The 15212-nt window shown below is 41.0% G+C and overlaps 1 protein-coding gene across 1 annotated transcript in view; it reads left to right on the top strand.

Moving 5' to 3' along the window:
- LOC144888990 (tyrosine-protein kinase receptor Tie-1-like) overlaps positions 1 to 6486 on the top strand; it is a gene marked incomplete at its 5' end in the record, with an annotated part of 66075 nt that extends 59589 nt beyond the window's left edge. The window contains 3 exons of the mRNA XM_078768790.1: positions 1269 to 1350; positions 1601 to 1670; positions 3291 to 6486. Of these exons, the coding sequence (XP_078624916.1) occupies positions 1269 to 1350; positions 1601 to 1656 (138 nt within the window). The remainder of the gene's footprint in view (positions 1 to 1268; positions 1351 to 1600; positions 1671 to 3290) is intronic.
- Between the last annotated feature and the right edge of the window lie 8726 nt (positions 6487 to 15212).

Genomic DNA, 15212 nt, shown 5'->3' on the forward strand with positions numbered 1-15212 from the left:
TCTGGTAGGAACCTCCAGTCCCTCCGCAAAGTTTCTAAACATTGTGTCTTCATCCACAGATGCACTGAAATTTGGAATCAACTTACCTGAGGGTGAATTTGCAGGTATTTGGCATCCATAAAACTTGTGGTGGCAGTTGGTCATGTTTGGCTCTGGAACATGTTCTCCGTGTGTTCCTTCACTCGTAAAGGATTACCTTAACTCTGAATGAAGCCTGGTGTTGGCTTAGCGGTTAGGGCTTGGGATCCAAGGATCCTGAGTTTGAATCGCGGTCGATCGTTGAATTGACGCCAGGGGTGTTGACTCAGCCTGTCATCCTTCCGAGGTCGGCCAATTGAGTACCAGCTCACTGGTAACAACAACAACAACAACAACAACAACAACAACAACAACAATATCTCTGTCTTTGCAGAAAAGACTGACCTCCCTTTTTCCTCTCTTTCTGTGCCACTCCTACACCTCCTCACCGAAACAAACCATCTATGGCATTTGAAGTCCCCTTCTGTTAAAGTTGAGAAATTACTAACCCTCTCTTGCGACAAGCTCTCCTCCATAGTGACAAACTCTGGCAGAATATGGGCCTCGCACTCGTAAACTTCTCTCACTCTTTCTCTCTCTCTCTCTCTCTCTCTCTCTTTCTATATCCCGCCATTTTCCAAGGGCCACCTGCCTGCATCACAGGAAATGGCCGATGTTAGCCCTATTCATTATAATGGTGCAAAAACTGACCCTCTTAACCATAGACCAGTCAGCCTTCTCCCCATCATAGGCAAGGACATTTAATTGCTAATTCCAGCAGTTCTCGAATCATCTTTTCTAAACCCGATCAGAACTGATAGTTCTGCACCCCTCCACCACGCCGGCCGTGGCAGCAACCTTCTCTGCTGATTTGGAGACGATAAGAAACTGTTTGTCTACCTGGAGCATGTTGTTTAATGCAAGAAAGAGCCATATTCTCACTTTGTCCATCCATAAAGACCAGCTGGCAAATCCTCCAATTTATTCCTGTTGTCAGCCTCTGGGAGATGTATATAGCCTCTGATGTTCCTGGGCCTTACCTTTCAGCTAGAATCTGTTTTATGCAGAACATATTTCCAAACTGGCCTTCACATCTAGCTCTCACTTCAGAAGTCCTTCCTCTGCCATCCTCCGCTTGTGATTGTGTGCAAGGCCTTCATCCGGAATGTTATGGAATATGGCTCCTCACTGTGCACTGGTTGTTACTGCTTCCTATCTCTCTCCCCCTACCCACCCCCAACCCACCCGAGGCCCTGGAATGTCAGGCCATGTCGATGGAATCACGCATCCGTAAGCTGATTCTCAGATGCTGCATCTTGTTCACACATGCAGGTTTGTGGCCTTGTTGTTTATTCTGGTCTTGCTCCTCATGAACCTCTCTCCTTCCAGCTCCTGCCCCTCTAGGTCACACGTGTTCTGCCAAAATCCCTTTCCTCGTTACTCCCTCCCCCAAACTCCCAACCCGCAATCCCTCCCTCACCCCAAGTCTAAACTCAACAATTACCTCCATTCTTTCATATCACTCTTTTCTTACCTGTAGAACTGTCTTCCTGAGTCCATTGTCTTGAGTTATTTCTTACAGGATCTGAAGTCTGCTGCCCACCTGCACCTCACGGTCTCTCCCATTTCCACTACTGAGCTTTACTACACCAGTTGAGTCCCTGTTTCCACACTTCTGCAATTACTCTTCTTGTGCTGTGGTGCATCCACTTGTTGTTGCCGCACAGTTGTTCCCTTTGCCAATTTTATCTATTCATCCGCTTGTTGTTCTGCTCTTCCACGAGCTTTGTAACCTATATTTTTTAACGATTCGCTGGAGCTTGCCCCTTGATGTTTCCAATTTGGCCTCAATAACATTATTTATATTCAAGTCATCAATTTCATAAGTTTGTGTGATGGTTATCTGCAGTCTCTAAGGCTCATGTATGAGTTCGTACGGTACATACATATATATCATGTGCAGGATAAGGATATTAGAAAGCACCTGTGCAATGTTATACTCGTGCATTAACTACAAGGACCTCAGCACACAATGGTCTGAATTCAAATCAACTCAAACCTACGATGTTCATTTTCATGATCGATCCACCACACTTGTATTATTGCGTTGCACGTATGATTTTTTTTTATTTATTGGCAGTGAAAATTTGTTTCCTATTCCTGACCCAATGTCACATTTTGGCACAGCCATAACAATACACTGCCAACACTGCCTCATTGTGATGTCATTGTGCCAGCTGCTTTATTATTTAGTTATTTATTTAATTATTTATTAATTTCTTTATTAGTTTATTTATTTGTTTGTTTGTTTATTTGTTTATTTGTTTATTTGTTTATTTATTGATTTATTTATTGATTTATTGATTTATTCATTGATTTATTGATTTATTTATTGATTAATTTATTAATTTTTTTTTTTTTTTTTTTTTTTTTAATCCTGGGCACATTAAAGATCGCCTACGTTTCATTCCCACTTCAAGAACATCACTGCAGCACCGGCGCAGTAGGATTCTGAGTGATTGGCGATGTGCTTTGAGGTCAGGATGTGCAGAAATGCGTAATTATTGCAATGGAACTGCAATGCATTATGCATCGTAAAGAAAGCAAAAGTTAAACCTCACCTAAATTAGTGAGACAAATTGATAAGGAATTTGTGCCCACATACAAGCATTATGACAAAAGCTGTGGTTTACGTGGACGAGAAGTATTATCAGGGAAGGGAGGTTGTGGGAATCAAGCCAAGTGGTGGTTTGGGGGCCGCCGGGGGACGTGGTGTATCTTGGTTCGAAACATTCTGTGTGTTTTTGAGCACAACTATAATTTATACGTCTGGGAGGTTGAAACATTTATGAAAAGCAAAAAGCTGTAAAAAATAAATCTCATACTTAAAAATAAGAAAACTTGTACCTGCTCCCAACCCCCTCTCCTTCCTCCACTCACCTCACTAAAAATCAAACTAACTAACCTTTTGTGTTTTGAAATGAGAAACAAAGATTCATGAAACAGAAACATACTGGTGAATAGCATCCTGCATTACCTGTGGTAGTGAATAGCAGTGATGGTGATAACATTGTGTACTACATCTGGTTGTGAATAGTACACTGTACTACCTGTTATTTGAATAGTGTATACCCTCTTACCTGTGATGGTGAATAGTATACTGTACTACCATAATAATATCTTCTGCCTGGTAAAGGTTTTTTTTCTCGGTATTATGACATAATTTATAAATTATTTGATGTGTTTCTTTACATTGGCTGTTTGTTTTGCAGGCATACGTGAACACGGCGCTGTTTGAAAACTTTACCTATGCGGGAATTGATTGCTCCGCTGAAGAAGCCTGAACGCGCCATCATGCTGAGATAGCTCATCATTTAAGTGTAGATGTGATGACTGTATATACTGTACTAGAGTATGGACATGCACTGCTGAATGCGTGAATTGAACTGCTAACCCCACCGTGTGTGTGTGTGTGTGTGTGTGTGTGTGTGTGTGTGTGTGTGTGTGTGTGTGTGTGTGTGTGTGTGTGTGTGTGTGTGTGTGTGTGTGTGTGTGTGTGTGTGTGTGTGCATGCGCGATTGTGTGTGTGTGCGCGTGTTTGTGTCTGTCTGTCATAACCAGAATAAGTTTGCCGTAAATCATGATGCCAGAAATTATGCTCCAGGGAAGTTCATTAACGAGCTGGCATGGTATGTAAGTTTCAGGATTGTGCATAACAAACGTTTTTGGGTTTTTTAAAAAATGATGTTTTGGTGTTTTATAGGAAGTAGAACTGAGAAGCTGCATTTATTCCATCCTCTCTCTCACACACACACACACACATATATATATATATACACACACAACCACACATATAACCATACATTCAACCACCTGATGTTTGAATACATTTTGCTATTTTTTTGCATCTCCAATTGATAAATATTACACTTACAGTGCCTTCAGAAAGTATTCACACCCCTTGACTTTTTCACATTTTGTTGTGTTACAGCCTGAATTTAAAATGGATTACATTGAGATTTTTGTCACCGATCTACACAAAATACCCCATAATGAAAAAGTGAAAACATGTTTTTAGATTTTTTTTTTAATCTTGTGAAAAATGAAATACGGAAATATCTAATTTACATACGTATTCAGCCCCTGAGTCAATACTTTGTCGAAGCACCTTTGGCAGCGATTACAGCTTCGATTCTTCTTGGTTACTTCTGTATCAGCTTTGCACACCTGGATTTGGGGAATTTCTCTCATTCTTCCTTGCACTTTTGCTCAAGCTCTGTCAAGTTGGATGGGGAGCATCAGTGAACAGTAATCTTCAAGTCTTTCCACAAATTCTCAATGGGATTCAAGTCTGGGCTTTGGCTGGGCCACTCAAGGACTTTCACATTCTTGTTCTGAAACCATTCCGGTGTTGCTTTTGCTGTATGCTTGGGGTCATTGTCCTGTTGGAAGGTAAATCTTCGCTGCAGTCTAAAGTCTTTTGCATGCTGAAGCAGGTTCTCCTCAAGGATTTGCTGGACTTGGCTCCATTCATTGTTCCCTCTATCCTTGCAAATCTCACAGTCCCTGCCACTGAAAAGCCTTCCCATAGCATGATGCTGCCACCACCATGCTTCACGGTCGGGATAGTGTTAGATGGGAGATGAGCTGTGCTCGATGTCCGCCAGACGTAGCGCTTTGCATTCAGGCCAAAGAGTTCAATTTTCATCTCGTCAGACAACAGAATATTTTGCCTCATGTTCTCAGTCTTTTACCTGCCTTTTTGCATCTCCAGATGTGCTGTCATGTGCCTTTTTCTCAGGAGTGGCTTCCGTCTGGCCATTCTCCCATAAAGCCTACATTTGTGAACTGCTGCAGAGACTGTTGTCCTTCCGACAGGTTCTCCCATCTCAGCCAATGAGCTCTGTAGTTCTATTGAAGTGGTCATTGGGTTCTTGGTCAACACCATGACCAAGATTATTTTTGCCCGGTTGCTTAGTTTGGTCAGACGGCCAGCTCTGGAAAGTGTCTGGGTAGTTCCATATTCTTTCCATTTCCTAATGATGGAGCTCACTGTGCTCTTAGGACCTTCCAACACTCCAGAAATTGCTTTATATCCTTCCCCAGATCTATGCCTCCTCACAATTATATTGCGGAGTTCTACAGACAGTTCCTTGGACTTCACGTTGGAGAGTCTGCTCTGACATTCACTGTCAACTGTCAACCTTTTATAGAAAGGTGTGTTTCTTTCTAAATCATGTTGAATCAAACAAATTGGCTACAGGTGGGCTCCAATCAAGCTGTAGAGACATCTCAAGGATGACCAAAGGAAATTGGATGCACCTGAGCTCAAGTTGCAGTGTCATAGCAAAAGGGTTGAATACTTATTGACCGAAGACATTTCGTCAGCTTTCATTTGTTTTTTAATTTGTAAAACATTCTAAAAAATGTATTTCACTTTTTCATTACGGGTATTTTGTGTGGATGTGACAAAAAAAATTATTTAATCCATTTTAAATTCAGGCTGTAACACAACAAAATGTGAAAAAGTCATAGGGTGTGAATACTTTCTGAAGACACTGTATCTGCTTGAAAAATTAAAAACTGATAAAGCTATAAACAATAAAGCAGGTTTCTGACAGAAGATTGACAAAGCCAACTTGTTGACAATAAAAATAATTTATTCCACATACTTTCATGAGACAGAATTTTTTTATATGTGCATCTTTTGTACTCCATATGGTGGCCTGAAAGTTGATTTACCCCTCCCCAGTAAAGTATTCGGTCTTAAACTCTTTTTAATATACATATATGATTTTATTATACATTACTTATAATAATCAATCAGTCATTGCATCTGTATGCGCTCTATCATTCTCCTTGAACCACAAAGGCCGGGAGAGTAGAGGGGAAAGGAGGGAGGGAGGTGCGAGAAATTTCAGAAGGGTAAAGCGTCTTTCAGGCCACCCTTTTTTTTTTTCTTTTTTTTTTTTTGTATACAAGATCGAGGCTCGTGAGAACCCTGTACAGTGAAGTATCTTCTACTTGGGGGCATTTGAAATAATCATTGCTAGTAGTACTCTCCTTAACTCCTTACTGGGTCTTGATTTGCTTCTCTGCATTTTTGCATCTTTTTCACTTTCTAGATCGAGTTTTCTTTTTTAAGTTCTCATATTATATGACGTTGTGGCCATAAAACATTGCTTCAAAAAAAGGAGACCACGGTGCCTGAAAAAGGCCGACCCCTGCTCTGCGGGGAAAAATGGCCTCTAAAGGTGGTTCATATGATTACGCATTGTTTGAACATAGTTTACATCGATTGGTTATTACACTTGTTCTACCTGCGATGTGATTTAATACTACTACTACTACTACTACTACTACTACTACTACTACTACTACTACTACTACTACTACTACTACTACTACTACCTGTGGCAAGGCACGTGATGATTGAACATATTTTTGAATAAAAAAAATCTTGCTGTGCTACTGCAGTAGTGTGGATTACTTTGACTTTGAATTCTTTCAGTAATGTATGAAGAAAGTTTTCAACGTATTCATGGAGGCTTTTGTAGGTTTTCCTTTTCAAACAAACAAAGAAAACTTTCTCCCTCCGTGACTGCTTGAAGTGTAAATGGAAATCACCGATGCAGTGTTCCAAATAATTAACCTAAAATAATTTGGTATTTCGTCTTCTACGGGACTTTCAGAGACTTTCAAAATGACGTACGAATGCTAAACGAACCTTTTGCGCTTACACTGTGTGCGTTTTCACTGAGTCAGTTCTGCTCGCCGGGCACTTTTAACCTGCCGTAGTTAGCGTGAAATCTGTGATTTAAATCGTCTTTTTAAACATAATTTTCAGCATTTAGACGAAAAAGTGACAACTTACAAATGGTTAATCAGAATTGTCTTAATGGATTCGAATCTTACTCACGAGAATATAAGAACATGACAAAATATCCGTCAATGAGACTTAGAGGTATTGATTTTCTATCATTTCCTGTTAATACAAGCGAGTGTCCACTGTGAATATATATTTTTTAAATACACACGGCCACCTCTCCTTTTAGCAATAGATGTGAAAAATCTAGTATAATTTCTCTTGTGGCTCCGGAACCAAACAAACAATATATTTATAACATCACCCTCAGCTTGCATTCCCCCTCCCAATATGATTCAAAGTAGTATTATAAAATTTTAACCCTGTACATTCACAAGCCCCATATATGTCCTTAAGAAGCAACTAATCCAGGTAAACAGTCCATTCACTGGTAGTGATCTGTCGGGGGTTTGTATAGAACATGCCCGTCCACTCGGGCCTTGCACTGGCCCACATGGAGGTGAGTGTGCAGTATCAGCAGGTGCTCATTTGGTGAGCTGAGAAAGTTCTGCGAGAGTGTTTCGATTTTCCCATTATCTCAGGCACCTTTTGAGGTAGGAAGCTGATATTTGGACATGACAATGACCACGTGATTTGGCTGTAAAGGCTATTTTTGATTTATTGATTGATCAATTAATCGATTAATTATTTAATTATTCGATTTATCACTTAATTAATTTAAAATCTTTAAGTTACAGATTCGTATGAAATAGTGGTGGTTTATGTATTCTATTAGCCAATTGATTAACTATTTATTTTTTTATGATTATTATTTGTTTATTTTCATTATTAGTCATTTATTTAATTTCTTTCTCATCTGGGCAATATCTCAGGCACCTTTTGAGCTAGGAAGTTAATATTTGGACACCACAGTGACCAAGTGATTTGGCTATCAAGGATATTTTTAATTTATTGATTAATTTATTGATTTATATAAAGGATATGAATTTATTATATCTCTCTGGCTATTCTCAGAGAGCTACCTCAGCGTCGACGAGTCTGGCTTTCACTCACGCCGACTGGCACGGTCTTCAAGCAGCCATCAATCATCTGGACTGGTCTCCCATCTCTACCGCCTCTGACATCAACTCTTCCTGGGAATTCTTCCACAGCAAACTGCTCTCTCTCATGCACAGATTTATCCCATCTCTTCTTCAGTTGTCTTACCCTTCCTCCCGTTCATGGTACACTGAATCTTGTGGCATGGCAGTTGCCCTGAAACAACTTCCCTTTGCCTCTTGGAAGGCAAATCCAACTGAAGGCAATCTCAGTTCCTTCCACCAAGCTCAGAACAAGTGTGTGTCTACCCTCAGGAGTGCCAGGAAGCACTATCTCTCCACACTCAAGAATGAACTCTCAAACCTGTCTCCTTCCTCCAAATTCTGGTGGCATCTGGTCAAATCCGTTTCTGGTGTTTGTTCCCCCTCCATCCCCTCCCCTACCTCAAATGGCTACACAGTTGACACCGCACGTGACAAAGCCGAATGCCTCAACTCTGTGTTTGCCTCAAAATCTTGTGTCATAAACCCATCTCTCTCTGTTCCCACCTTACCCAGTCGAACCCAACTGCTCCTGGACTCTGTGTCCTTCTCTCCTGACAAGGTGGAGAAATTTTTGTCAAACCTCGACTCTGATTCTGCAACTGGACCAGGCGGCATTAGCCCACGGGTCCGAAAATCCTGCTCTGCCGCTCTATCTCACCCGCTCTCTGTTCTCTTCACCCTCTCTTTTGCTCAAGGTCATCTGCTATCAACTTGGAAATCAGCAAACTTTGCCGCTTTACACAAAAAAGGTGCAAAAACAGATCCTTGCAACTCCAGACCAATCAGCCTGCTCCCAATTATCAGCAAAGTCATGGAATCCATCATTGCTTCAGATATCAAATCCTTCCTCTTCTCCAATGGCTTGATCTCCGATCATCAATTTGGATTCAGACCAGGTCATTATACTCTGGACATGTTGCTTCTGCTGTCTCAACAATGGATGGAGGTCCTCAATGCCAAACAGGAAATCAGAGCTGTCTCCCTTGACATATCACATGCCTTCGATATGGTCTGGCACCCAGCTCTGCTCACCAAACTTTCCTCCTATGGTATCCATGGAAATCTCATGCATCGCTTGCGGACTTCCTCTCTGGTCGAAGTCAACGTGTGGCCCTGAATGGATTTCTCTCATCTCCCCTTCCTGTTAAGGATGGTGTTCCCCAAGGCAGTGTACTGGGCCCTGTGCTTTTTCTGGTCTTCATCATTGATCTCTCCGACTCTCTGGAAAATCCTCTCCATCTCTTTGCTGATGACTCCACTCTCTGCCGCTCCATTCCTCATCCCTCAGATCGGCAGTCTGCAGCCTCCTCACTCTCTGCAGACCTGGACAAAATCACAGACTGGTCAAACAAGTGGAACATGTCTTTCAATCCTGACAAATCTCACACTCTTACTATGTCTCTCCGAAAAGACCGACTGGACAACCCTCCCATCTACTTTCTCAACAATCCTCTCCAAGAAGTTCTGGCACTCAAGCTTTTGGGTCTTACTATCTGCCATGATCTTTCCTGGAAAAACCACATTTCCAAACTGGCCTCCAAAGCCAGTCGCAGACTGGGCATCCTCCGTCGTGCGAAGTCCTTCCTTGTTACACCTGAGCTCACTACATACAAGGCTTTCATCCGCAGCTCAATGGAATACTGTTTTCCCCTCTGGGCCAGTGCTCCGGCCTCACACCTAGCTCGGCTTCACGCTGTTGATACCAAAGCTTTCAGAATAATTGGAATCTCCCGCGATGAAGCTAACTCCGAGGGCCTTTCACTCACTCGCCGCAGGAAGGTTGGTGGTCTATCTGTCTTTTACCGACTCCTCTCCGGCCTTGCTCCCCCAGCTCTCTCTGTGGTCTGTCCCCCTAATATTCCTACAGGTCCCACAAGATCTGCCAGCAACCCTCTTAGGGTTAAGCTGCCAATATCTAGGCTCTCTGCTCACCTTCACTCTTTCATTCCTCTTTTCTCCCGCCTCTGGAACAAACTCCCCCACTCTCTTCAATCCCACTCCTCCCTCCAGGTCTTTAAAACAGCTGTTCACCACCATCTCTTATCTTCCCCCATCCAAAACCTTGATCTTTTCAACCCCTGCTAATTTTCACCCCAGATACACTTTTTTGAAATTCCAACTTCTTTCGTGGAAGTCCTTGCAGTGTCCATGTGTTTATACCTCTTCCACCTCCCCCAAGCCCTCTCCCTCCCACAGGTCTCCCGATGTCCCTGCTCTCAAATGTTGTGTTTGTGTCCTACCCCCTCTCTCCCCATCTTGTCTGCCACTCCCCTTATTTTGTGTTTTATGTGTCGGTTTGACTTTTTGTGTGATTAATGTTAGCTCTTTCACGAGCCTCGATGTTGTATACAAAAAAAAAAAAAAATCAATCAATTAATCGATTAATTATTTATTGATTAATCAATTAATTTTTTTTTTTCAATTAATGACTTATTTAATTAATTTCCAAAAAGTTAGAGCTTCCAATGAAGCACTGGCAGTTTAGGTATGCTATTAGCCAATTATTTAAGAAAATATTTTCTGATCATTGTTTATCGATTTTAATTATGCAATTAATCAATCAATTTATTGTACACCTCCCCCACCCAATTCAGTCTCTATGAGCTACACGGTGGTATTGCACTGTAGGATATTTATATATTTGGCATGGGGGTGGTGCACTTTGAATGCAGGTGTACTCGTTTGTATTATGATTGGTGTAAACCATGACAAAACAGCAACTCAGGTACAATCATCTATCTGTATGTCGACATATCTGGGCAGTGTCTGTGTTGTCACTGAACTACTCCCTCAAACCTATGTTTCCGTGGTTGTGCAGTGCTTTTAATGACGTGGGGGTGAGGTGTTTTGAATTACGTGGTGGTGAGGTGTTTTAAATTACTTGTTGGTGAGGTGTTTTTAATTACATGGTGGTGAGGTGTTTTTAATTAGATGGTGGTGAGGTGTTTTTAATTAGATGGTGGTGAGGTGTTTTGAATTACGTGGTGGTGAGGTGTTTTTAATTACTTGTTGGTGAGGTGTTTTTAATTACATGGTGGTGAGGTGTTTTTAATTAGATGGTGGTGAGGTGTTTTGAATTACGTGGTGGTGAGGTGTTTTTAATTACATGGAGGTGAGGTGTTTTTAATTACATGGTGGTGAGGTGTTTTTAATTACGTGGTGGTGAGGTGTTTTTAATTACATGGTGGTGGGGTGTTTTTAATTACATGGTGGTGAGGTGTTTTGAATTACATGGTGGTGAGGTGTTTTAAATTACTTGTTGGTGAGGCGTTTTTAATTACATGGTGGTGAGGTGTTTTTAATTACATGGTGGTGAGGTGTTTTGAATTATGTGGTGGTGAGGTGTTTTTAATTACATGGAGGTGAGGTGTTTTTAATTACATGGTGGTGAGGTGTTTTTAATTAGATGGTGGTGAGGTGTTTTGAATTACGTGGTGGTGAAGTGTTTTTAATTACGTGGTGGTGAGGTGTTTTTAATTACGTGGTGGTGAGATGTTTTTAATTACATGGTGGTGAGGTGTTTTTAATTACGTGGTGGTGAGATGTTTTTAATTACATGGTGGTGAGGTGTTTTTAATTACATGGTGGTGAGGTGTTTTTAATTACATGGTGGTGAGGTGTTTTTAATTACTTGGTGGTGAGGTGTTTTTAATTACATGGTGGTGAGGTGTTTTTAATTACGTGGTGGTGAGGTGTTTTTAATTAAATGGTGGTGAGGTGTTTTTAATTACGTGGTGGTGAGGTGTTTTTAATTACGTGGTGGTGAGGTGTTTTTAATTACGTGGTGGTGAGGTGTTTTTAATTACATGGTGGTGAGGTGTTTTTAATTAGATGGTGGTGAGGTGTTTTTAATTACATGGAGGTGAGGTGTTTTTAATTACATGGTGGTGAGGTGTTTTTAATTAGATGGTGGTGAGGTGTTTTGAATTACGTGGTGGTGAGGTGTTTTTAATTACGTGGTGGTGAGGTGTTTTTAATTACGTGGTGGTGAGATGTTTTTAATTACATGGTGGTGAGGTGTTTTTAATTACGTGGTGGTGAGATGTTTTTAATTACATGGTGGTGAGGTGTTTTTAATTACATGGTGGTGAGGTGTTTTTAATTACATGGTGGTGAGGTGTTTTTAATTACTTGGTGGTGAGGTGTTTTTAATTACATGGTGGTGAGGTGTTTTTAATTACGTGGTGGTGAGGTGTTTTTAATTAAATGGTGGTGAGGTGTTTTTAATTACGTGGTGGTGAGATGTTTTTAATTGTGTGGTAGTGATGTGTTTTTAATTACGTGGTGGTGAGGTGTAATCGTCCCAAACCTCCAGTCTGCACCTACCCCTCCTGTATGTATGTGCTGAGGGGTTATTTTTTGAATTTATTTAAAAAAAAATTCAATCTAAATTGCTTATAAAAATGTAATATCATAAACACTACAAATAAATTTGTGCAAAATAATTGTTTGCATTATGATTGGTGTAAATCATGAACACAGCAACTCAGGTACAGTCATTATCCTCAGCAAAAACAATCCTAAACTGTAACGACAGCGTGGTGAGTCAGCTCAGCTGATATATATATATATATATATATATATATATAATATAAAATGTGATGTTTTTAAGGACTGAAAGGAGGAAAATTATTTGTCGGATAAATAAAAGAAAAATCTAATTTATACTCATACTCATCATCAATGTGCCATAATTTTGAGAGAGTGCCGATGATAACTCACCCACTCTTCACAGACACCATATCCACCAACTAATTCTAATGCACACAATGCCCAGTTTAACGTACATTTGAGGGATCGTGCACACATTGATGTATCACCCCACATGTGAAGCGCCAAGATGGCGTACTTGAATTAATTACTTGGTGGTGAGGTGTTTTTAATTACATGGTGGTGAGGTGTTTTTAATTACGTGGTGGTGAGGTGTTTTTAATTACATGGTGGTGAGGTGTTTTTAATTACGTGGTGGTGAGATGTTTTTAATTGTGTGGTAGTGATGAACACCGCGAAAACTTTCTTTGCAGGCCAACTTTGATAAACAAACAAGATATCTCACACCCCAAATCATCAGTTCCCCCGGGCACAATTATCACATCTCAAAAATAAAGCAACAAAATTTCACAAAACGTACTTCAGTCGGATAAGTCCATCGGACTTCAGTCCATCCTACCAAAAATAAATGTATTAATATGTATCGCTGCGCTGAGATTCAAGCTGAAGTGAGTGTGTGTATCTCTAAGCTGTACTGCTGACTTTGTTTCCTCATACCAATGGAAGAATAAACGATCTGACTCTAGACACTGTTTGTTTTGTTTATCTTCCTTGCCCTGTTCAGCAGATGAGGTTGCCATGACAATTTGTTGGCTCGGAGTTACAATCCTGGACAAGTTGCCACTTTGATACAGGATGCTCGACTGAAAGTGCAGGAATGCACGAATTTGTACTTTGTTTGTTTAGGGTGCCGGCGATAACTCGTCGAACTCAAGACCCTAAGATCTTAAGCCATCCACCTTAACCGATAAGCCAACACCAGGCTTGTCCACCAACTAATGTCGGTAGACGGGACGCCCAGCTTAACGTCCATCCGAGGGACGGCATATAACTTGATGAATCATCCTGTCTGTGAAACACCGCGGGATTGCAGTTTATACCGAGGTCGGGATTGAAACCCAGGCGAGACAGGTTAGAGGGGAGTGTGCGCTAAACTAAAATAGCTGAGGCTTTCCAAACTGTTAGTAAAACGAACAAGAACATCAAACATCGAAAACATCGAAAACCCCATCAAACATCGAAAACCTATAGGCTTCAGGTTCAGATGAACGAGACAATATGTTATGTATATTGTCGTGGCCAAAAATATTGGCACCCTTGCACTTTTTTCAAATAACTCACAATTTTCTCTAAAAATAAGTTTGAATTTTCAAAAGTATTTGGTCTCCACAATACTTTATTTCAGTGTTAATATTACAGAACTTTTGTTTTTTATTCAGAACTTAATATATCCTTCTAAATCAGAAAAAAAAGAAATGGCATTAACAAAATTATTGACACCCTCGACATAATATTTGGCAGCACAGACTTTGGACAAAATAACTGCAGTCAAGCGCTTCCTATAGCCATGCATGAGCTTCCTAAACCTCTCTATGGTCAGTTTGGCCCACTCTTATTGTGCAAACAACTCCAGTTCTCCCAGATTTGAAGGGTGCCTTCTCCCAACTGCTGTTTTCAGATCTCCCCACAGGTGTTCAATGGGATTTAGATCTGGACTCATTGCTGGCCACTTCAGAACAGACCAGCGTTTTGTCTTGAATCATTCCTGGGTGCTTTTTGAAGTGTGTTTGGGGTCATTGTCCTGATGCAAGACCTATGACCTTTGACAGAGACCCAGATTTCTGACACTGGGTTGAACATTGTGCTCCAAAATGCCTTGGTAATCTCCTCATTTCATGATGCCATGCACACATTCAAGGCACCCAGTGCCAGAGGCAGCACAGCAACCATAACACATCACTGAACCTCCTCCATGTTTGACACTAGGGAAGGTGTTCTTTTCTTTGAAGGCTTCATTTTGTTTTCTGTAAACACAGAGATGATGTGCTTTACCAATAGCTCTAATTTGGTATCATCTGTCCACAGGAAATTCTCCCAGAAGGATTTTGACTTGTTCAGGTGTGTTTTGGAAAACTCCAGTCGGGCTTTCTAAGCAGTGGGGGTCCTCCTGGGTCTTCTACCATAGAACCCCTTTCATTGAGTTGGTGACGGATGGTGTGAGTTGAAACTGTTGTACCTTGTGTCTGAAGGTCAGCTTGAATCTGTTTGGCAGTTGATTGAGGTGCTTTCTCCACCATTCGAACAATCCTTATCTGCAACCTTCGACCAAGTTTCTCTTGCGGCCACGACCAGGGAGGTTGGCTGCTGTGCCATGGTCCTTAACCGTGGGCACAAGAACATCAAGGTCTCTGGAGATGGACTTGTAGCCTTGATATTGTGCATGCTTGGCTACAATCTTGTGTGTGACCTCCTCAGACAATTCTCTGGTTTTCTTTCTTTTCTCCATGCTCATTGTGGTACACACGGTTACACAAAACAGCAGAATGACTCCTTTTCTCTGTTGAAACTGGTTGAATGAGTGATTTTTATGTTGCAGGCAACTGCAACGCACCACAGGTGAGTTCAATTCCAAAGTAATGGAGAATCGCCTGCTTGAAATATGATAATTTCGAACAACTTCTAAAAGGTGCCAATAATATTGTCCAGGCCATTTTAGGATTTCTGTGTGGAATAAG

The sequence above is a fragment of the Myxine glutinosa genome, unplaced genomic scaffold (assembly GCF_964187855.1).
Source record: "Myxine glutinosa unplaced genomic scaffold, kmMyxGlut1.1 SCAFFOLD_477, whole genome shotgun sequence".
Classification (NCBI taxonomy): domain Eukaryota; kingdom Metazoa; phylum Chordata; class Myxini; order Myxiniformes; family Myxinidae; genus Myxine; species Myxine glutinosa.